The sequence below is a fragment of the Mastigoproctus giganteus genome, chromosome 7 (assembly GCF_048544385.1).
Source record: "Mastigoproctus giganteus isolate SK-2022 chromosome 7, ASM4854438v1, whole genome shotgun sequence".
NCBI lineage: Eukaryota > Metazoa > Arthropoda > Arachnida > Uropygi > Thelyphonidae > Mastigoproctus > Mastigoproctus giganteus.
Genome location: NC_143581.1, coordinates 55257645 through 55280666, shown reverse-complemented (window position 1 = coordinate 55280666; position 23022 = coordinate 55257645). Strand labels below are relative to the sequence as shown.

At 35.1% G+C, this 23022-nt stretch overlaps 1 protein-coding gene across 2 annotated transcripts in view; it reads right to left on the bottom strand.

Annotated features, from left to right (window-relative positions):
- LOC150082916 (uncharacterized) overlaps nt 1-23022 on the bottom strand; it is a 159200-nt gene that overhangs the window by 41034 nt on the left and 95144 nt on the right. For both annotated transcript variants that reach the window (XM_090376910.1, XM_090376911.1), the window contains 3 exons: nt 22171-22206; nt 12550-12705; nt 6657-6851 (listed from right to left, as the gene is read on the bottom strand). In XM_090376910.1, coding sequence (XP_090233036.1) covers nt 6657-6851; nt 12550-12705; nt 22171-22206 — 387 coding nt within the window. The remainder of the gene's footprint in view (nt 1-6656; nt 6852-12549; nt 12706-22170; nt 22207-23022) is intronic.

Below are 23022 nucleotides of genomic sequence, written 5' to 3'. Positions count from 1 at the left end.
ACTGTGTGGTACTACACTTAGGGTAGCAGAAAATGGAAAGGATCCAGGGGTAATTGTGCAGTCAGATATGAGGTCTTCTGAGCAGTGCAGATGGTCTGCAAGAGTAGCTCATGGTGTCTTGTCAATGATAGACAGGAATTTTTCTAGCACGGAAACAGTGCGATTATCCCCTTGTATAAGGCAATGGTCAAGTCACACCCTCAGTACTGTATACAGGTCTGGAGGCCACATTTTAGGAAGGATGTAGAGCTACTGGAATGAATACAGAAGGGCAACAAGATTAGTGAATGGAACAAAGGGTTGCTCTTATGAAGAAAGGGTTAAGTTTTCAAATTACAGTGTCTGGAGACTAGGCACCTGCAAGGTGATCTGATTGAGGTGTATAAAGCCTTGAATGGTTTGAGCATGCTCAATGCTGATAGGATTCTTCCTCTTGCCCAGATTAATCACCTGAGGGAACATAAATTCAAACTGAGGAAAGACAGTTGCAGAATAAGATGTGCAGAAATTTGCCTTTAGCCAGTAGGTGGTTGATTGCTGGAAAAAAACTTCTATCTGTTGTTGTAGAAGTTGACAGCTTAAATAAATTCAAGGCAGAACTAGACACACATTTGGAGCGAATGGATGGGTGAAATGGGAACTTGCTTTCTTGCATCTTATGCCTCTACTAATATTAATAACGTAGTATACTTCTGGTGTTGCCATCTCTAAAAATTTCAAGGGTGATGTAAATACAAAATATTTCTTTAGTTTGTCAGAAACCCAACAGGATCATCAATAATGCCTTTCATATCTAGGGGACCAATGTTGATCATCCATTTCGTTCTAGTTATTAACATAAGCAAAGAATTTGATACTTTTCATTGCACTCTTAGCCAAGGATATCTCAATCTGCCTTAGCTTGCTTAACACCCTTAATGATCTGATTGTAGACCAGTTTGTACTAATACAGGGTTGTTAAAATTAAAGTATCCCTATGTAGGGGCTCTGGAGCGAGTTCTAAGGCTCATGCTGAAGAAAAATTTGTATAACAGGTACAATAAAGAATGCGTTTACCATTTATTGGAAAAAAAAAATAAGTTACAAAATTCACTGTATGGTGCGTAACTATCTTAGTTATGATTATGCAAATAACGTAAGTTATTTGCATAATTGTACGTTATTGCTACAGCACCACTACTCAGCTCTACTGTACTGTATAAAAGCAAAGCAGTCTCTTTAAAATCATACAGTAGCCAGCACTACAGAAGCAATGCCAACAACGTTGCAGGAAAATGCACTATTAGTGAAGCTGTACTATCAGAACAGCAAAAATACAGCTGCAGCTATCAGAGAATTCCTGCATCAGAAGCACATAAGGCACATGTGGACCTATGACTGTTTGTGCTGTCCGCAAAATGATTGCGAAATTTGAAGCGACAGGACATCTTGGTGTCCAACCAGGTAGAGGTTGAAAATTAGTGGACTCCTCGTGTTGAAGATGTGGCTATGGCTGTTGTGGATTTATCAAATCAATCTCCATGTGGTGGCGCACGTCTGCCAGCTATTTCTTGAAGTGGACATGCCGTATTCCACTGTAAGGCTAATAATGCGTCAGGTGCTGCGGTTCTATCCTTACAAGATGCACGTGCTAAAAACCATGGTGATGCAGATATTCATTTCACATATGCACTTCAGTTTCTGGCACGGATATCACTTGGCCATGGAACATCTTTGGAGTGATGAAGCCCACTTCTGCTTAAATGGGCACATTATAGCCTTAGTTGCTAATGTTTTTTTTTTTTTTTTTTTATGAGAACCCCAAACACGAGAGGTATTAGAACCTATAGTACTTAGTACCGTGCTTCGGTTGGAGGTTGAAAAGACGAAAGAAGATATTTGTTGACATTGGACTTGAACTTCTGTAGATTGTAATTTTCAGGAAATACGTATGAAGGAAGGTTGTTCCAGAAAACGGCAGTTGAATGAATAAATGAGGAAGATGAAAAGTTGGTTCTGTGGGTTTGAAGCTGGACAGTAAATGGATGTTGGCTGGTGGCGGCACGTGTTCGGACTGTTTTGAAAGAGAGAGCGGGAATTATAGAAGCCAATTCAGAAGAACAGTGCCCATGGAAGTATCTGTAGAAGAGGCATGCAGCAGAAACAGTACGTCTATGAGAAAGCGAGTGGAGAGACTCTGTTAGAGATGAATCATTAATTAACCTAACTGCCCTCTTCTGAATGGAATCAAGAAGCCTGAGAGAGGTTTTGGGGGCACCACCCCAGATGTGGGAACAATATTCCATGGCAGGGCAGATTTGCGATTTATACAGAGTGAGCAGCTGTTTGGAAGAAAAGTAACGCCGAGAGCGAAAGAGAAAACCAAGTTTTTTAGATGCAGAGGAAGCAATATTTGTAATGTGCTTGTGCCAAGAGAGATTAGAAGTCAGGGTAATCCCCAAAAGAGATATATCATTTTGCCTAGAAATCGGAGTGTCACTAAAGATAAGCATAGGAGCAGAAGAATCCTTTTTGCGAGATATAAGACAAGACTGAGTTTTAGAAGGGTTGAAATCAACTAAGTTGTCTTTGCCCCACTGGAGAATTACCTGAAGATTGGCATTTAAGGAATTGGCAGCAGATTTTCGAGAACTTGAAGCTGATTGAGCAGGACAAGGTTTCTCAAAATGGAAAGTTGAATGCAATGTGCTATCATCGGCAAAACTATGGGTAGGATTTCCAGTCAATGGAAGAAGGTCATTGATATACAAAAGGAAAAGAGTGGGGGAAAGAACTGAACCTTGGGGGACACCGGCATTAGTGGAGAAGTTAGAAGACAGAGCCATCTACCATCACCCTCAGTGAGCGATCAGAGAGAAAACTGGATAACCAATTACTAAAAACAGTTGGCAAACCATAAGATGGAAGCTTGTTTAGAAGACCTTTATGCCAAACACGATCAAAAGCCTTTGAGATGTCAAGAGCAACTACTTGTGTTTCACCGAACCTTTCCATTGAATTAGTCCATAAATGGGTAACATAAGCCAGAATATCACCAGTGGATCGACACTGACAGAATCCATACTGGCGATCGTTGATCAGACGGAAGGTTTCTAGGTAGTTTAAGAGTTGCCGGTTAATTGATTTCTCCATTACTTCAGAAAGAGTAGAAGTAATTGCAATGGGACGATAATTGGATGGGAGGGATTTGTCACCCTTTTTAGGAACTGGCTGGATATGAGCAAATTTCCAAGCAGAAGGAAAAACACCTTTGGAATAAGAAAGTGAAAAAAGGCGGCAAAGAATAGGAGTAAGTTCAGGAGCACAGGTTTTGAGAACAAGTGGAGAAATACCATCAGGACCTGGAGCTTTCTTAGCATCAAGATTCATCAAAATCCTTCTGATATCCTTTTGACGGAAGACCACAGAAGGCATTGAATGGAGCGTGTTAGGAATGGTGGGAGGTGTTTTACCAAGATCATTAATACATGAGCTGGAAGAAAAATGGGATGCTAGCAGGTCAGCTTTATCCTTGGCTGAAGTGACAACAGAACTATCTGGTTTGGACAGAGGCGGGAGCAGAGATGGGCAAAAGTTGCGGCCAATAGCTTTGGCAAGAGACCAGAATGCTCGGCTACCATTAGGGCAAGAAGCAAGTTTTCTACTCTTAGCCTGTTCAAACTCTAGTTTGGACTGATTAATAACTGCTTTACAATTGTTAATGTGACAATAAAACCCAACCAACCAATCAGCTTAAATGGACAAGTGAATATGCACAACTGTCGCATTTGGGCAACAGGAAACCCTTGAGTTATCCAACAGGTCCCATTGCATTCTCCAAAAGTAATAGTGTGGTGTGGATTTACGGCCGCATTCATGATTGGGCCATATTTTTTTTTAACAGGTAACATCGACTGGACCCCGCACCTGTTCCGTCACTGGACAGCAATATTATGAACTGTTGGCAAATTTTGTAATATCAGAGCTGCAACAACGTGGGTGCCTTCAGGATACCATATTCATGCAAGATGGTGTGCCACCCCACATCCACCGTTGTGTCCAAAGATTGCTAAGGCAACACTTTACAGATGAACAGGCCATCAGACATTGTTTACAGACATCTTGACTACCCCGATCACCAGACCTCACTACATGCAACTTCTGGTTGCGGGTTTTTTTGAAGAAACAGGTGTATCAGGAAGGATGTCAAACTCTGACAGATCTGAAGGACAGCATTAGATGTCGTGTGCTGGCTATTCCAGTTGACATGTTACATTCTGCTATAGAAAATGCTGTTCTTCAAATGGAAACTGTTGTTGACCAAAATGGAGGATACATTGAACAATTGTAGCGCTGTTCAAGTTATTTGTATTGCCACAGTGCCATATAGTGACAAATTTTGTAACTAATTTTTTTTCCCAATAAATGCCGAGCACATTCTTTATTGTACCTTTTTTTTTTTTTTTTTTTTTTTTAAAGGAGCATTAGCAACTAAGGCCATATTGCTCCAGGAATATGCGGTGGTCATTTCCTGACCTTTCCGCATCCTCCGTATTTGGTGGTGACGGGCTCGAACCCCGGTCTAATCAAGAAGCGTGTGTTACGCACTGCTGCTCCTTCCCACCTGGCTATGGAGGCACCCTTTATTGTACCTGTTGTCCAAATTTCTCTTCAGTGTCCTGTATAACAGATAATATAACTTGCTAATTTATAATTGTTCCACATTTTACTTCTCTACCAACAGTAATCAGCTCAATTGACATCTGTTTTGGTCTAAACCTTGAACAAAAGCTCTTTGTTCGTATAAAAAGCCTAGTAGCTCATACAATTGCATCCTTGAATTCTTCCCTTTTAGAATTTAAACTGACTGAGACTGTTGTAGTTACCTTTATGAAAGCAGAATCCTTTCCCTTCATACATCACAGTAGTTTATTTTGTTAAATAAATCCCACGTCAATATCTTATGATCACTGTCACCTAGTGGTTCCTTTTGTGCATGTTCTTAATGCAAAAAGGGTCACTGTTGATAACCAGATCAAGATTATTGCTTTCTGTTGTTTTCAACATCTTTCATTGCTTTCAACATCTCTAACATGTTGCTATAGTTAACATGTCATCCAATAAACTCAGAAATTTTGGCTACTGTGTGCAGGGCCAACCCACAATTTCCAATAAGTATCTGAAAAATTAAAATGCCCCATAAGGCATTCCTATCTACTGACTCTCTTTACCTGTCTGTATACTTGTTCATTATGTTCATCACAGTCATTTGGACTATAACAGATTCCTACTCTCAATTTAATTTACCCAGTGCTTATATCACATAGAACTGACTAAACATTGCAAAGAGCACTCACATCATCTAGGTTCAAACCTCGGTCTAATCAAGAAGCATGTGCTACGCACTGCTGCTCCTGCCCACCTGGCTACGAAGGTGCCACCTCTAAGGCGAGACAAGGGAGAAACAAAGCATATACAGTAATTAATATTGGATAACTACTGTAATACCTATTGTAAAATTTGTGTTTTGCCACAAACTACATTTTTTTTTATGTCCCTCTTGGGGGAGACACCTTACATTTCAAACTGTGGCATAACCAGGCATGATATTATCAGGGTTGGACTGTAATATAAAAATTATCATTTAGACTGTATATATAGTAGTACCGGCCAATAAAAAAAATATGGCAGATCATACGAGGCTACACTGAGTATTTTCTCTCCATTTCTGCTATGACATTTATTTTATTTTAGGCATGGTATATAGCATTCATGGTATACAACATTATGCTTTGGGGGAAATTATAAGAATATAAGCTTTTGAGTTATGGGGTTAGAAGAGGGTTGAAAGAGGGAGGGGTTCAGCAAAAACAGAAATATGATAAAAGCTATAAGGAAAGAAAGAAAAATTGGATTGGACATATAGCGAGGGAAGGAGGAGAATTTCATAAGGTTGTAAATATTATTATTATTAGCTATATGGTGCATGAAAGCATGGGGTTTATGCTGCACTAGCCAAAAAAAAAAAAAAATAAAATAATTCGAGTTACCCTGAGAGAGAGAGAGAGAGAGAGAGAAGTAGTAGAAAGGAATCACCAAGAAAGAGAAGAATGATGATATCCAGCTCAGAACCTTGGGTGTGAAGGGAAGCTGATGGGCAAGAGACCACGAAGGAGAAGTGGAATACCAGATGACTTGAAAGAGGTTGATAAGCATCATGAGACAAGGACTAAGGACAAAGATATGATTGAGTTCTGGCTGTCAAGGTTCTGCTATATGGCAGAAAACATAACACCATATTATTGTTGACCAAAATGGTCAAAAATGTGTGCATGCACACACATTCACTCAAGGAAAAATCTGCTAACAGCTACAGCATGTGGTAAAAGTTAAGGTTGAATCAGTTGAAATGAGCTGAGCTGAGCTGTGTGAAGATTTATTTTTCAAAAATCCATCTAATGTCACTGGGTATCAAGGAAAAAAAAAAAAATTCAGAATAATTTTTTATCATATCATAAGTTTAAATGTTGGAGACATAAGTCCGCCTGGCAGGAGGACCACTCAAACTTAGCAACTGCTAGCAAGTTAACCTAAATATCAGTTAATTTTAATAAATCTAAAATTAAATTTTAATATTAATATTTTGAAATTCTTTTCATAACTTTAAAACAACTTACTTCCATAATGGAAAACTGCATATGTAAAGGAAAGAAAAGAGCTTATGTTAAAGCGAGCTGTCATACGAACATAAAGGCCTTCTGATGATGGAACAATTATTTCCTGAAAGCCTGACTGCTGAAACCATTGTACAGTTCTCAAAGGTGGTGATTGAGAAGTATGTCCATTGCGAATTACTATCATACCATTTGGCTCTGCAAAGAAAACTTAAGTATTTAATATGGAAATTTAAATATATATTTATTATTAAAATTAAAGAAGACTGTTGATACCATGTTTAATGATGAATTAAGTTTTTTATTTCATTGTGTAAAGATAGAAAGCCTTATTAACACCTAATATAACAAATTACTAAACATACTTATGCAAATTGAAACGTTTCTAGATTTTCTACTGAATCCTATTGTAAGGCTAAACAATAATGGGGGGGAATAAATTAAAACAGTAGATAAAACATATCATGTTAATTATATTGTTATTGCAGAAGTTATCTTGAAGCTTTAATTTGACAAATTAAAGATTACAATAGAATTTACAGCAAATATGAACATATGAAAGCAATCAAATTAGTAGTAGGAACATTCAGATATAGAGAATCCTTTAAGAAAAAATAAACAAAGATAAAGAAACAAAATTCAAAACTGAATTATTACAAGTTAAAAATATTAGGAATCTATACAAAAATATATTGAGAGAATATTTAGAATTAAAAGAAATGGAATATGAAAATCAGTCAATAAAAGAAAAATGGGAAAGGATTAAAATTTGTATATAATAAAGCATCGTATAACACATTATTAGAATAAAATATAAAAAAGAATAAAAATTATAAACCCTACAGCAGGTATACAGAAGAAATAAAAGATCTAGATAAGATCAAAGCAAAAGCACTTCAGAAACATTTATTAAATAAAACAGATGCACAGATATAATACACTGAGGAGATATGAAAAATAAAACAACTGTGTCGGAATAGGTTTTCAAAAGAATGAGAAAAATAACTATAAACAGATTCAACTACAAGGGAAAATTATTTTAAAAAATTATGCACAAGAAAAGGGCAGCAAATGTTAGAAAACAAAGAAAATAAGGTCAATGAAGAGGACATAGAATTAAATGCAGAAGAAATTAAATTAGAAATGCTAGAAAGAATTAATTAATAGAAAGAAATGCAGAATTAACAGAATTATTTAAATAGATTTTTAAAGAAAAGAACATACAAAGTGATTGGCAGAAAAATAGAATAATACCAACACACAAAAAAATGGGTATAAATTTATTAAACACTTCATTGCAACTGTATACAAAAGATAATATCAGAAATATTAACTGAAATTTTAGAATTGAATGACAAGCAGCAACAATTTAGAAAAAATAGATTATGCATAGATGCAATAATTATGACAAAGCAGATAACAGAAAAATCATTAGAGGATAATAGACCAATTTGTGTTTCATAGATTTAACAAATGCTTTTGACAGAGTTAAAATAAAAGATATAATAGAACTCAATGTTGCACAAAGTTCCTAAACAATTAATAGAAGTAAACACACACACCAATTAAATTCAGATGTCAATGTAATTGGCATCTAAATTTAATTGATTTCTTTTATTCATTTATTTAGATTTTCTAAATAAATGAATAAAAGAATATTTATTCATTTATTTAGATTTTCTAAATAAATTTGGAGTTTCTGCTACAATATTTTTAGTCTTGTTGCCTTTTCTCTTCCCTCCCTGTTGGTTTGATTATTACGTTTATTATTTTTTTTGCTCTACTATTTTGCCATGCTACTGGCATGAGTTTTTATTTTAAATTTATTTCCAGTACTATTTTTAGTTTGTATTAGTTATATTTCAAGCATCATGTAGAGCAGCAGTTCCCAACCTTTTTTTGACTCATGAACCCCTTTCAATATAATATTTTTTATTATATTGAAAACCCCTTTCAATATAATATTTTTTTTTATATTGAAAACCCCTTTAAACAATATTTTTTATTGCAAACCACTAAGCCTAGTCTACGTGGGTAGCACAGTGGTATCGTCACAATCCTCCCCACACCGGATGAAAAAGGCCCGGGTTTGAATCCCTTTGATGACGCAAGGAACTTTAATGGGCTTTTTTCACTCTGTGGCTGAGTTAGCATTAGTGGAGGCATATGATGCAAGAAAGCAAGCTTATATACAGCATCAAAAAAAAAAAAAAAAAAAAAAAAACCCTTCCCATTTCACCCATCCATTTGCCCCAAATGTTTGTTTAAGTCCTACCTTGAATTTACTTAAGCTGTCAACTTCTACAACAACAGATGGAAGTTTGTTCCAGCAATCAACCACCCACTGGTTAAAAGCAAATTTTTGCACATCTATTCTACAACTGTCTTTCCTCAATTTGAATTTATGTCCCCTCAGCCAATTAATCTGGACAGGAGGAAGAATCCCACCAGCATTGAGCTTGCTCAAACCACTCAAGGCCTTATACACCTCAATCAGATCACCTCGCAGGTTCCTACTCTCCAGACACCGTAATTTGCAAAACTTCAGCCTTTCTTCATAAGAGCAACTTTGTTCCATTCACTAATCTTGTTGCTCTTCTCTGTACTCATTCCAGCAGCTCTACATCCTACCTAAAATGAGACCTCCAGATCTGTATACAGTACTCAAGGTGTGGCCTGAATCATATCTCTGGCCTTATACAAGGGGATAATCACCTCGTTATCCCTGCTAGAAAAATTCCTGTATACAATGACAAGACACCATGCTCTTGCAAACCATCACTGCTCAGAAAACTTCATAGCTGTTATTTATTTGGTTTTTAGGATCATTAGCAACTAAGGCCATATTGCTCCGGGATATGCGGTGGTCATTCCCTGACCTTTCCGCATCCTCCGTATTTGGTGGTGACGGGCTCGAACCCCGGTCTAATCAAGAAGTGTGTGCTACGCACTGTTGCTCCTTCCCACCTAACTTCATAGCTGACTGCACAATTACTCCAGGTCCTTTTCATTCTCTACCACCCTGAGTGTAGTACCACACAGTTGATACGTTACTCTGGGGTTACTGCTACCCATATGCAGTACTTTACATTTGTCAATGTTAAATTTCAGTTGCCACCTCTCAGCCCATCTGCTCAACTTTTCTAGATCCTGTTGCAGTAGCATACTGTCATTAGTGTCAGTACGCTATTGCAACAGAATCTAGAGTTAGTTGGTCTCAGGCGGTAGATAGCAAGGTTCTCTCCCCAGAAACTGGGGTTTCTTCATCCAGCAAAACTGGCAAATTGACCACTGAACACAAACAATTTACAACAGAAATACTTGTAGATGTATTAAATTACAGATGAACCGAATATAATAATAATATCCCCATGGAATCACTAAGCCTATATTCTCTGAAATCGTATAATAGTTCTGAATTTTTATTGTAAAACATTTCAAGTACTTCATTTTTATAAGCGATATTGCATAATAATAAAAATTATTATTAAGTACCTATACAACAATGGTCTTTGAGAATTAAAAAAAAATTAGTATGGAAAACATATTTAACATGATATACTGTAAGATAGTAAACTAATAAGGATTTGTGGTTTCTTTCATTGGCAATTCTTAAAATATACCTATTAAATAGGTATATTTTAAGAATAATACAAAAATATACCTATGTAAATCTAATCAAACACCATTACAGAATTTTTAGTGCCAATCCCCTGAAACACTTTTTGCGGACCCCTAGTGGTTCGCAAACCACCGGTTGGGAACCGCTGATGTAGAGGAATATGCATTTTGCTGCCGCTTATGTTTGCTTAATTTCCTTTTCTCTTTCACTACTGTTTTCAACTATTGTTCATCACACACACACTTAAGGAAATACAGAAGAAACAGAAATAACTAAAGGAATAAGACAATACTTGTAAGTTACACTAGAGCCAGAGGGCATAATTAAAACTAAGGGGTAAGAATTACAAGCTAGATTGTAGGAAGTCTTCCATTAGCCAAGAAGTTATTAATCATTGGAATAAGATGCTTTTATGGGTAATTAAGGCTGATGGCTTTAACACATTCAAAGGGCTGTGGAGGCATGCATGTGGGTTTTTTTTTGGCTATATTAGCAATACCATATCTCACTGACATCACTTCATGCACCATTCATACAAAGGGTACTAGGAAAGTTTTGCAATATGACGCAACAATGAATCACAGGAAGCTGCTTGTTGCTGCATGTTGAGACATGTTCATACGTGCATAGTAGCCGCCGCGCCAAGTCGATGGGCTCAGTTATTCATTAGTAGTGAGAGTGTAAAGTGCTTGCGATGGCATCGTGGTCACGAAATGAGATAAGGACAGTTTTGCGGTATAATTTCGTGCGTGGTTTAACCATAGACCAGTGCTTAGAAGAAATGACTCTTGCACTAGATGATGATTGTCCACATCGTACAATGATATTCAGGTGGTATAGAGAATTCGAGGCCGGGAAGGCCACGAACGTCAGTTACAGAGGAAAACGTTACTGCTGTGAGGAAAATGCTTGACGAAAACAGGCGAGTGACCTACCAACAGATAGAGGATACTTTGGGCCTAAATGCACCAGCAATTCGTTCGATTCTGCAAGATCATTTGCACGTGAAGAAACTTTGTTCTCTCTGGGTGCCGCATCAACTGACTGAAGAGCAGATGACACGACATGTGACTAGGTGCTGGGAGATGTTAAAAAAGTTTGATAAGGGACAATCTCGGTATGTGAACAACATCGTGACAGGTGACAAGACTTGGCTGTACTATTACGATCTGCCGACCAAGGCTCAAAACAAAGTTTGGGTCTTTGATGATGACGACACACCCGTAATTGTCAGAAAATCCCGATCTGTAAAGAAGAAAATGATAGCTGTATTTTTCAAATCGAGTGGAATTGTGGAACGTGTCGTTTGGGACACGCAGAAGACAGTCACAGCTAAGTGGTATACTGAACAATGGCTGCCTAAAGTCATTGGATCTACGAAGAACCTGCGGCCAAAGTCAAGAATGGACACCTGGTACCTCCATCACGATAATGCTCCAGCTCACCGCGCCAAAGCCTGCACCGAATATTTGACCACGACAGGACTGAAACTTCTCTAGCACCCTCCCTACAGTCCAGACCTTGCTCCCTGCGACTTTGCACTGTTCCCGCATGTGAAAATGAAGATAAAAGGGAGGCGGTTTTCCAGTGATGTGGATCTTCTACGGGCTTGGGACAACGAGTGTGCTTTACTCCCTAGTGAAACTTGGCAGAACTGGTTTAAAGATTGGTTTTGGAGGATGGAGAGGTGTATTAAATGTAGAGGAAATTACTTTGAAAAAATTAAATAAACAAAGCTGTATTTCAAAACTTTCCTAGTACCCTTTGTATGGGGAAACAGGTTTAGACTGGATTGCATGAAGTCCTTTTAGCCAGCAAGTTGTCAATTACTGGAACAATTTACTTCCATGAGAACATGGAGAAATTCAATTATTCCTATTCACATAGGAATATCAGCTGGATAAACACATGGGAAGAGAATCAAATAGGTAGTTTATTTTATTTTATTATTTATCTATTATTATTTTTAATTAATTATTTTATTTTTTGGCTGGTGCAGCAAAAGCCTAGAACTTCCTTGCACTACATGGCTACTACTAACGTCCTTTTTTTTGAGATATCAAAATTTTATCAAAGTTTAATATTTGACTATAACGTTCTGACTCTATAAAGAAAAGCCTTTTACCTACAGAATATTATATAGTTCTCCCACAATCTTTAACTTTTTGCCTAGGTTTTGGCATACACTGATTATCATATTTGCAAACAAAGATATTTAAATATATCACCACTTCCATTAAGGAAGTCCATATATTTGGTAATATTAGTACTTACCCACATTTAAGAAATAAACAATGGAGAAAGAAAGATTGCTCTTCAGTAAAGGAAAACGAGATGGACGGATTAACCAGATACAGTCAAAATATTGTGGTTCACTTTTGCTGGACAATGAAACTAACCCACCATTATCTTCAATATTCCCGCCACAATCTGCAACATACAGATTAAGAATAATGCTTTAAGTAATATGACTGAAATAATACAAAATCATACTACCTTAATAAAGTCTCAAAGAGTACCTTCAAATGGGAGAGTTTAAGATCAGCAAATATGATTATGAGCTTTGTGTATCCATCATGCTATAAGAGGATGCCATGATTGCAAAAAGATAGTCGTATGAAAATGTTTGCGATATAGATTAAATTTTAATCTGTGTAATCGGTTCTTTAACAGATTAGATAGATATAACAATTTTTTTTTTATTTATTATTTATTTTTTTTAAGTATTTTAACAAAACTTTGACCTTTTCTCAAATATAAATAGAGGAAGTGTGTGTATGTGTGTGTGTGTGTGCGCGCGCGCGTGCGTGTGTGTGTAAAAGATGGAGCTTCTGGAACTGATCAGGTACAAAAGGCAAAGTAAACAGTTAAGTGCAAAGTGAAAAATAAAATTGTTAAAATGAATAAGTATAAAGTAGCAGTGATAGGTTGTTAAAATGAATTTTAAAGTTAGACTTGGTAAAAATATAAAAAAGGTACCTACTTTTTTAAGAACAAAAAAATCCTTCATTACTAATGATTATGTATGAAAACATTCCCCAAAAATTCAAATTTAAATTACTTTTCCTATTTACAATATTTTCTGTCATTCTATGCCAGATTACATACATATTTATATGGCTGACTATATATACAGTACTTCTGCCATGCTGACAACAGGCAAATTATGGCAAGTAAAATTTGCCATTCAATATTATACAGACAATATATTTCACCTGGTGACTCCATTTTGAAAAGCACTGTCAATAACTTATGACATGTAGGACAGACAGTACTTTTTGGCAACTTAGTAGGTATGACACCTCACCATCTGCCCTCATTTAGAGAGGTCTGGGTTTGATTTCCATTTATAAATGGAATGGAAGATAGTCTGGCATCCTCTTCAATTGAAGCTAAAGTTAGTGGACCATAAGCAGAGGGAATAGGGGTTTCTCCTATTGAGTTTTTCTATTTTCCAGCCTGCACAACATAAAAATAGGCCTATAAACATGCACATCTAGAAACAATATATACAGTAGAACCTCTCTAAGATGACTACCTTCGGTTCCACATATATTTGGTCTTTTATATAGGTGGTCGCCTTGCAGAAATATATTAAAAGTAAAATATATCATAATATAATGAAAATTTTAATAGGAAAATAGAAATAAGTCTTATTTTAAAAGCAGTTTATTTGTAACTAAGTTATTTTTTAAAATGAATTATAAAATGTCTTAAAACTAAACAAAATTTACTTTCATTATAAAAATGTTAAACTAAACAGATAATATAAAATATACACATTTATTTTTTTTAAATATTCAGGTTACAATTTGTCTCGATTTTTTTTTTTTTTTTGCTGAATTATTTCCTTTTCTAAAATAGTTTCAAATTTAATAATTTTAACATTTTATTATTACCTAAATCATCACAAAACAATTTTTTAAGTCCTAAAACAGTAATTAAACTTTCTTTTATTGGAATTTTAATTTCTTCAACATCCAATTCATCATTTATATTAATATTTTCATAAACTGTCACTGTTGTCAATGTTCCTAGCAGAATCAAAGTTCTTCCCAGTTTTCACCATTTTCACACATGACTGATCTTCATATTCTGTATCGATGTTTACATTTATCTGTTGTCCAAGTTAAACAATTTCTTTTTGTACTTATATAAAATCAGTTCTAACATTAACCTCCAAGTTGATATCACAGTTAATTCCACATTCATTGAAACCCTTGTACAGTATTTTCACTAACACAATTCCAGGCCAATTTTCTGTATTCAACAATGTCTGTTAGTGAAATTTTTATTTTATTTTATTTATTTTTTAACTAATTCTTCAATGTTTTGTCACATGTTAATATTTGCTACTAATATAGTTAAAATACAACAGTGGCATTACAATTTAAATGACTGAATGATAGCTTGATCTACTGGTTGGCAAACATTTGCTGTATTAGCAGAAAAAAAAAATGACATTAGTTAAATTCAAATTTACAGGATGACAAGGAGCATTATCTAATAATAGTAAGATCTTCTTATTTTCTTTTGTCATTTTTTCTAAATTATGAAGCCATTCAGAAAAAAAAAAGCAATTGTCATCCATGTTTTTTTTTTTGTTGTTTTGTTTTTTTTTAATTGGCATACCAATCAACTTTCATGGATGCCATATTCATGTTTTTAAAATCTTGGTTTCAGCACAGTATTAATTATCAATGGTTGTTCTTTTTGCCTCAAAAAATTTACACACAGCACAATTGTCACTGTTTGTTTTGTTTTTTTTTTATAACCGAAAGAATTAGAACTTTTAAACACTAATGATTTACTTGGTAAAGCACAATAAAAGAGGCCAGTTTCATCTACATTAAAGATGTCTTTGGATTCATATTGTCGTGTTAAAGATGGCAAATGCAAAATTCATTGTTCCACATAATTTCAATTCACAGATGTACTTTCACCACACAGTCTTCAAAACAATCTTATTTCCGTGACAATTTACTAAGCATCCATTGCTAGCAAAAAACACTTTTTTTTAAAGCTTTTGCAAAATTCAAAGCTTTTTCTTGTAGTATTAGACTGCTTACTAGCAGTCCTATACTACAAGAAACCAGGCAAGTGTTAATTCATTAATTTTTTTATATGGTTGATATGTTTCTCATCAAATATTCTTATTTGCATTCTGAATCCACTTTTCTTTAATATTATTTTTTTATAGCAAAATATTTTGAATTTGTGTTTTACCACAACTAGATTTTTCTGCCAACTGTCTTTGCAAAAAACCCTTTGCTGCATCTTCTATATCTTTCAGTTGCATTTCTAAATTTTAAAATTTATTGTCTTTTTTTTCTGCCATCACATCTATATTCAAAGATGGATAAATCAGAAATAAATGATGAAATAGCTATTTGGTAGCAATATTTATACAATTACTTCAAAAACTTCATTGTGAAAAACACTGACCACCAAACAGGATCAACTGTGTTAATCAAGCAAGACAATAGCTGACTTAGAGAATTATAGATTTCTAGAAATCGATGGACTACACTGGCCACCAAACAACAGGGTTAATGGTCATGGTCAGGTCAGAGTGGTCACCTTAGAAAATACAGTTTTTAATACACAGGAAACTGTATCTAATTGGTGAATACACACACACACACACACACACACACACACACACACACAATATACAACTGTTAAGAAGAAAAATAAGCAGAAAAAGGAAAATAACAAAAGTTATCATATGTCTAATGCTACTCTGTGAAATATTTTCACAGACACTATTTTACAAACCACACACACACACACACACACACATATATATATTTTTTATGAAACCCCCAAACACGAGAGGTATTAGAACCTATAGTACTTAGTACCATGTTTGGGTTGGAGGTTGAGAAGATGAAAGAGGATATTTGTTGACATTAGACTTGAACTTCTGTAGACTGTAATTTTCTGGAAATATGTATGAAGGAAGGTTGTTCCAGAAAACAGCAGTTAAATGGATAAACAATGAAGATGAAAAGTTGGTTCTGTGAGTTTGAAGTTGGACAGTAAATGGATGTTGGGTGCTGGTGGCATGTGTTTGGGTTGTTTTGAAAGAGATAGAAGCCAATTCAGAAGAACAGTGCCCATGGAAGTATCTGTAGAAAAGGCATGCAGCAGAAACAGTACATCTATGAGACAGCAAGTGGAGAAACTCTGTTAGAGATGAGTCATTAATTAACCTAACTGCCTCTTCTAAATGGAATCTAGAAGCCTGAGAGAGGTTTTGGGGGCACTGCCCGAGATGTGGGAACAATATTCCATGGTAGGGCAGATTTGCAATTTGTACAGAGAACAGCTGTTTGGAAGAAAAGTAACGCCGAGAGTGAAACAGAAAACCAAGTTTTTTAGATGCAGAGGAAGCAATATTTGTAATGTGCTTGTGCGAAGAGAGAGAGAGATTAGAAGTCAGGGTAATCCCCAAAAGAGATATCATTTTGCCTAGAAATTGGAGTGTCACCAAAGATAAGCATAGGAGCAGAAAAATCCTTTTTGCGAGATATAAGACAAGACTGAGTTTTAGAAGGATTGAAATCAACTAAGTTGTCTTTGCCCCATTGGAGAATTACCTGGAGATCGACATTTAAGGAATTGGTAGTGGATATTCGAGAAGTTGAAGCTGATTGAGCAGGGCAAGGTTTCTCAAAATGGAAAGTAGAATGCAATGTGCTATCGTCAGCAAAACTATGGATAGGATTTCCAGTCAATGGAATGTCATTAATATACAAGAGAAAAAGAGTGGGGGAAAGAACTGAACCTTGGGGGACACTAGCATTAGTGGAGAAGTTAGAAGGCAGGGAGCCAACCTACCCTCACCCTCAGTGAGTGATCAGAGAGAAAACTGGATAATCAATTACAAAATACAGTTAGCAAACCATAAGATGGCAGCTTGTTTAGAAGACCTTTATGCCAAACCCGATTGAAAGCCTTTGAGATGTCTAGAGCAACTGCTTGTGTTTTACCGAACCTTTCCATTGAATTAGTCCATAAATGGGTAACATAAGCCAGAATATCACCTGTGGATTGACACTGATGGAATCCATACTGGCAATTGTTGATCAGACGGAAGGTTTCTAGGTAGTTTAAGAGTTGGCAGTTAATTGATTTTTCCATTACTTTAGAAAGAGTAGAAGTAATTGCAATGTGACAATAATTGGATGGGAGGGATTTGTCACCATTTTTAGGAACTGGCTGGATATAAGCAAATTTCCAAGCAGAAGGAAAAACACCTTTGGAATAAGAAAGTGAAAAAAAGGCAGCAAAGAACAGAAGTAAGTTCAGGAGCACAGGTTTTGAGAACAAGTGGAGAAATACCATCAAGACCTGGAGCTTTATTAGCATCAAGATTCATCAAAATCCTTCTGACATCCTTTTGATGGAAGACCACAGGAGGCATTGAATGGAGTGCATTGGTAATGGTGGGAAGTGTTTTACCAAGATCATTAATACATGAGTTGGAAGAAAAATGGGATGCTAGCAGGTCAGCTTCATCCTTGGCTGAAGTGACAACATAACCATCTTTTTTTGACAGAGGTGGGAGCAGAGATGGGAAAAAGTTGCAGCCAATAGCTTTGGCAAGAGACCAGAATGCTCAGCTACCATTAGGGCAAAAAGCAAGTTTTCTATTCTTAACCTGTTCAAAATCTAGTTTGGACTGATTAATAACTGCTTTACAATTGTTGCGAGCTTTGGTTTTTTGTGGTTAAGTAAACAATTTTTGTTTAATTTATAAATAATAATTGTGTTTATTTTAATAATAACAGCTTTTTTAAATATGCATAAAGTTAAGTAAAAATTATTATAATAAATCTAAATGCAATGAGACAATATTAAAAGAGCTTAAATTATCTATTAAATATCTTTTTATTTATCTATTAATATTTAATAGATAACTTTAATCTCTTATAATAATATTATGCCTCATTGTGGGATTAACTTCACAACTGGGTTTTCATTGCAATACCAGGGTATCTGCCCATCTACCAATGAAAGGCCAACAAGCCTTGAAACAGTGCCATGTGGGTGGTGGTGCCCACCAAGAATAAGTAACAATAGTCTTCTCTATTAGTGAAGTGTTACTTGTTTGAAGTAGTGCAATACATGGTAACTCATTGTGAAGGATGATCACAATATGAGATAGAGTTGAAATGATGCCTTTTACACTACTATCATAGTTTTCATTCAAGAGCTATCTATGGTGTATCTATACTGATGTTTAACAGTAAAAATTAATGTAATAACATGAGGTCAAATATATTACAACTAATAGTATAAGAAAAGACAGAAAAAAAATATATCATAAACCAAGGTACATATCTTATCAAGAAGCCACAACATGACAGTGGTTTATGGAGGCACAAATTATTTTGATTAGCCAGACAATTTAGTATAATTTCAGCAAAATTTTTAGTAAATTATTTTATTTTAAATTTGGCAACTTTTTTGTTTTAAATTTGGCAACTTTTTTGTTTTAAATTTTGCTTTTCCTCATGTGGACACCCTTTTACTGATCTCATCAGAAGAGCTCTGAATTCTTTCAAAAAGCTCAGTCTTTAAGGTGCAGTATCCATACTTGAACACAGTATTTCAAGTGTCATCCTACAGTGTGTTATATCCTGGGATTATGACCTCCTTATCTTTACAAGCACATATTTGATAAATCATTGCTAGACCACCATGGGGTTTCCTTGCTATCTGTCTATATTGCTTGGAGAAAGTCATGTCTGATTGTATCAGAACTTCCAAAACCCTTTCTTCCTCTACTGTCTTTACTTCAAACCCCAACCCCAACCAAGTGGGTAAGTTATTTTGGGGTTATTATTTCCCAAGTATAAGACCTTACGTTTTGATGCATAAAAACATAGTTGCCACTTTTCTGACCATCTCTGAAGTCTAAGTCATCCAGAAAACCTCTGCTTGGTGCTGATCATTAATTATTCTACCGATCTTGATATCTACAAATTGACATCACTCCCTTTATCCTTTTGTCAATGTAATTTAAGAAAATCAAAACCAGAGGTCCCAGTTAACAAGTCTTTTGCTAACAGAATTTTCTTTTATCATATATACAACTATCTTTTCTTCAGTTAAATGCATGTCATCTAGTTTCTTCCACCAGCAAAAGAGAAATCACTCTTTCAACACATCTCAATCAAGTACCCATGCACAAACAATATTGGAACTCACAAAACCAAAATTTTTCAAGAATACATCTTTATTTCAATAACTATTGTTGCTTTTCATTGTGCCTTTTCTAGCAGATCAGTCTCAAAATGGGGTTCAAAACCTGTACAATACTCTCAAATTACTCAGACATCTTTTTCACTGTCAACTGCCAAGTTTGCTTCCAAAATAAGATAATCTTGGATTACTATTACCCAAAAATAACAAGCATTTCATCTCCTAATATTATACTTTAACTGAAATTTTTCAACCCAACTGAGTACAGAAAAACTTCAATTTAATTAATTACCTGGAGTAAGGTCCTCCCACTAAAGCCATTAGAAAAGTCCATTAAACTCAAAATAAATATATGTTGTCACCAAAATTAGGAAAAACTACTGTAGGATAAAATAAAACCTTTAAAAATGTTATAATATTGTATTTAACTGCATTTAATAGTTTTGTGCAGCAGAAGATCTTGAAATTTTGCCAAACTGCATAATGGAGACTGACTACAACTTATTCAGTCTGAAGGCAAACTAACTAAATTTCACGTATTCAATAGCTCTCTAACATTTAATAGGTTTGGATTGAAGACTAATGTAATGAAAAACATTAAGTTACAGTCTTCAATCCATGCTCAAGAGTAAATTTATTTATTTATTTTTTTAAATACAAATTTCACTCATACTTGGGCACAACTTAAATTTAAAGTTGTTTACAGTTTCTTTACATCAACAGGAACTGCAAACAATGGTTAGCTAGAGCTTTTCAATAAATTATTTCAACAATCATAAGAGAATAAAACTGCTTCATATAAAATATCAGCTTTTCTATCTAGTGCTGTTATTGATATATGAAAGGAAGGCAAGCCTTCTCATTGGCTGCAAAGCTAGACTGCTTTACTGTTAAAATATTTGAACTCATGATAAACACTACCAGAAGAAGGCAGCAATATCATGTGTCTTTTATGGACAAAAAAAAAAAAAAAAAAAATCCGCGTTACCCTGAGAGAAAGTAGAAGGGAATCGCCAAGAAAGAAAGAGAAGAATGATGATATCCAGCTCAGGACCCTGGGTTTGCCAAGCCCATAACTCACCAGATGTGAGCCCCCTGGGGTAACATAGCACACTCCTATTCTCATTTTCATTTTCCCAGTGCTTATGTCACACCAAATTAACTCAACATTTTACTGGCCACTCATGTAAACTAGATGCACTACCTTAGATTTAAAGTTAATCTTAACTAAGGGCATAATCATTTCCCCTCCTCTGCTGTTTGGTGTTGCTCTTTCTGTACACGTTGTGCTCCCCATATTTATCTCTTATATCTGAGTAAAACTACATCTCTGATATCCTTAATATTCACATTTTATAAATTAATAAGCACTTTGATTTTATCAAATTTATTTACAATATTCCTAGCATTAGTGTACATGCAAGTATACATGCGCCTGTTCTTATTCTTAGTTACTGTATGGCAGTTCATTAATTTGCTTGTTTCGTGAAGACCCCCTTCCCCAGAAAGCTTTGAAATCTGACACCTTGCTTTCAATGCTGCTTGATGTTCCAATAGAATCAGTGCAAGAATAATTTTTAAACTTCTGCCTGCTACTGTTAAGCTATTAGTCTGTGCATCCTCCAAACTATCAGTTTTCTGACCCACTTAATACTGACTCAATAGCATCAGCAAACGTTCTTACACTCCTTCTATTTGAGTGTATTCCTACTTTGTGAAAACAGGCTCTCCTTTTATCAAGCTCATAGACCATGATGAGAAAAATTCTATCCCACGAGCTTTACACATTCTTCTCTACAGGGCCAAATTGACCGACAAGGCTCTCAAACATGCACTCCCTCACCCCCATCATATCTGGACAAAATTGCAGATACTTTTGAATTCAGTTCTAATTCCCAAATGTTTAAAAGACTTAAGTGAGTGAAATTTCAAACATTCATATGTGCATTATTTCTGCTTATTATGTATAAAAAAAATTAATAAAAAATTTTAAAAACATGTTCAATACTATTAGTTGCTTCTGATTTCAAGTTTATTTAAAATTTGGCATTCTTCACAGCATGCAAAATTGAAACTATATATCCTGCTTCCTGCAGTGCACCAGCCATCTGGAAGGAATATAGTTTGATGAAAACAATAAAATTTTCAAAAACAACTAGGATAAGAAATGTAGATGTTTATTAAACTAGTGTGAGAGTAAAATAAGTAACCTGAAATGTTAAATAAATATAACATTAGCACTTGTCTGGTACCATGCTACTTATCCAAATAGTTGCAAAGATACTGGTAGGTAATCTAACATGTTGTCATACACAATTTCTATGAGAAATCCATAAAAAAAATCCTCCCTTCAGAAACTGTTGAAGTAAAAGTTTGATTGTGTTTAGGAAGGCAGGAAAAAAATTTCAGATGATTTTTAATTATTGAGGGAACATTATTTTCAAAGATCACCTGTCAGGTAAAACCCACATTATCACTTGGCTAATAGAAGTTCTGATAACTGAGGTCCTACTGCAGTATCAGAAAAGAAGAATGAAATTATAAAATGCATCACTTTGAAACTATTACTATTTCTTGCCTTGCCATTCTCTCAAAAATAGCACTGCATGCAATACAATATGCCTGCTAAAGGGATAACTAAAACGTTTCAGTAAAAAAAAAAATAATAAATAAAAACCTTACCTGTAGATGGCCTGTTTACCCATTCTGATTGAGGATCTATAAGAGAGAATTTTCTTAAGTCTTAAAGCAATTTTCAGAATACCAAAATTTATGAATTACTAAAAAAAAAAAAAAAAGTGCGTTCAAGAGCCGACTTCAGTAGTGTAGAGAGGAGTTTTTGTCAGCAGGTATATTCAGTAAAAAAAAAAAAAAAAAAAGTTACCAATCGCCTAATGCTAAAAAGCGGATTTCGGCATCAGGGGGTAACAATGTACCTGCTGACCTTACCCTGGCTACACCACTGGCTGACTTAAAAGGATTTTATGAAGTGGGCTACAGTTGAGAAACTGCTAGAAACATTAAAACAACTGCCATCACTCCGCACTCATAAAAGAGCCACATTATCATTTCAGATATGATTGAGATAACCACAATATTTGAAATTATTCTCAGTATGAATTTTACTATGTTCTCAACATTTTCTTGAATTTTCATCTACATCACTGATTACATAGGTCAACAAGTATTTTTCATTGAAAAATAAAATATGGACTAGACAGATATTTGGATACTAATTCCAATTCCCCCCCCCTTTAGCACATTAGTTTTCATGAGACGAATTACATGAACATGATGGGATTGATTATACCCCAGGGCCATAACATGTATGAGGCCCTTCTCTCTTACCTGTGACAATATTAAATAAAGAATTTAATATGGAGCGAAGCTCCTTGTAATGTAAGGCCCAAAGCTGTAGCTTGTTTAGTTTATGTGTAAATCTGACCCTGATTATACCATTCATACCTATTCAAGTCAACCTACATGATCATTATTATTATTGTATATAACATTTCTATATATATATATATATAT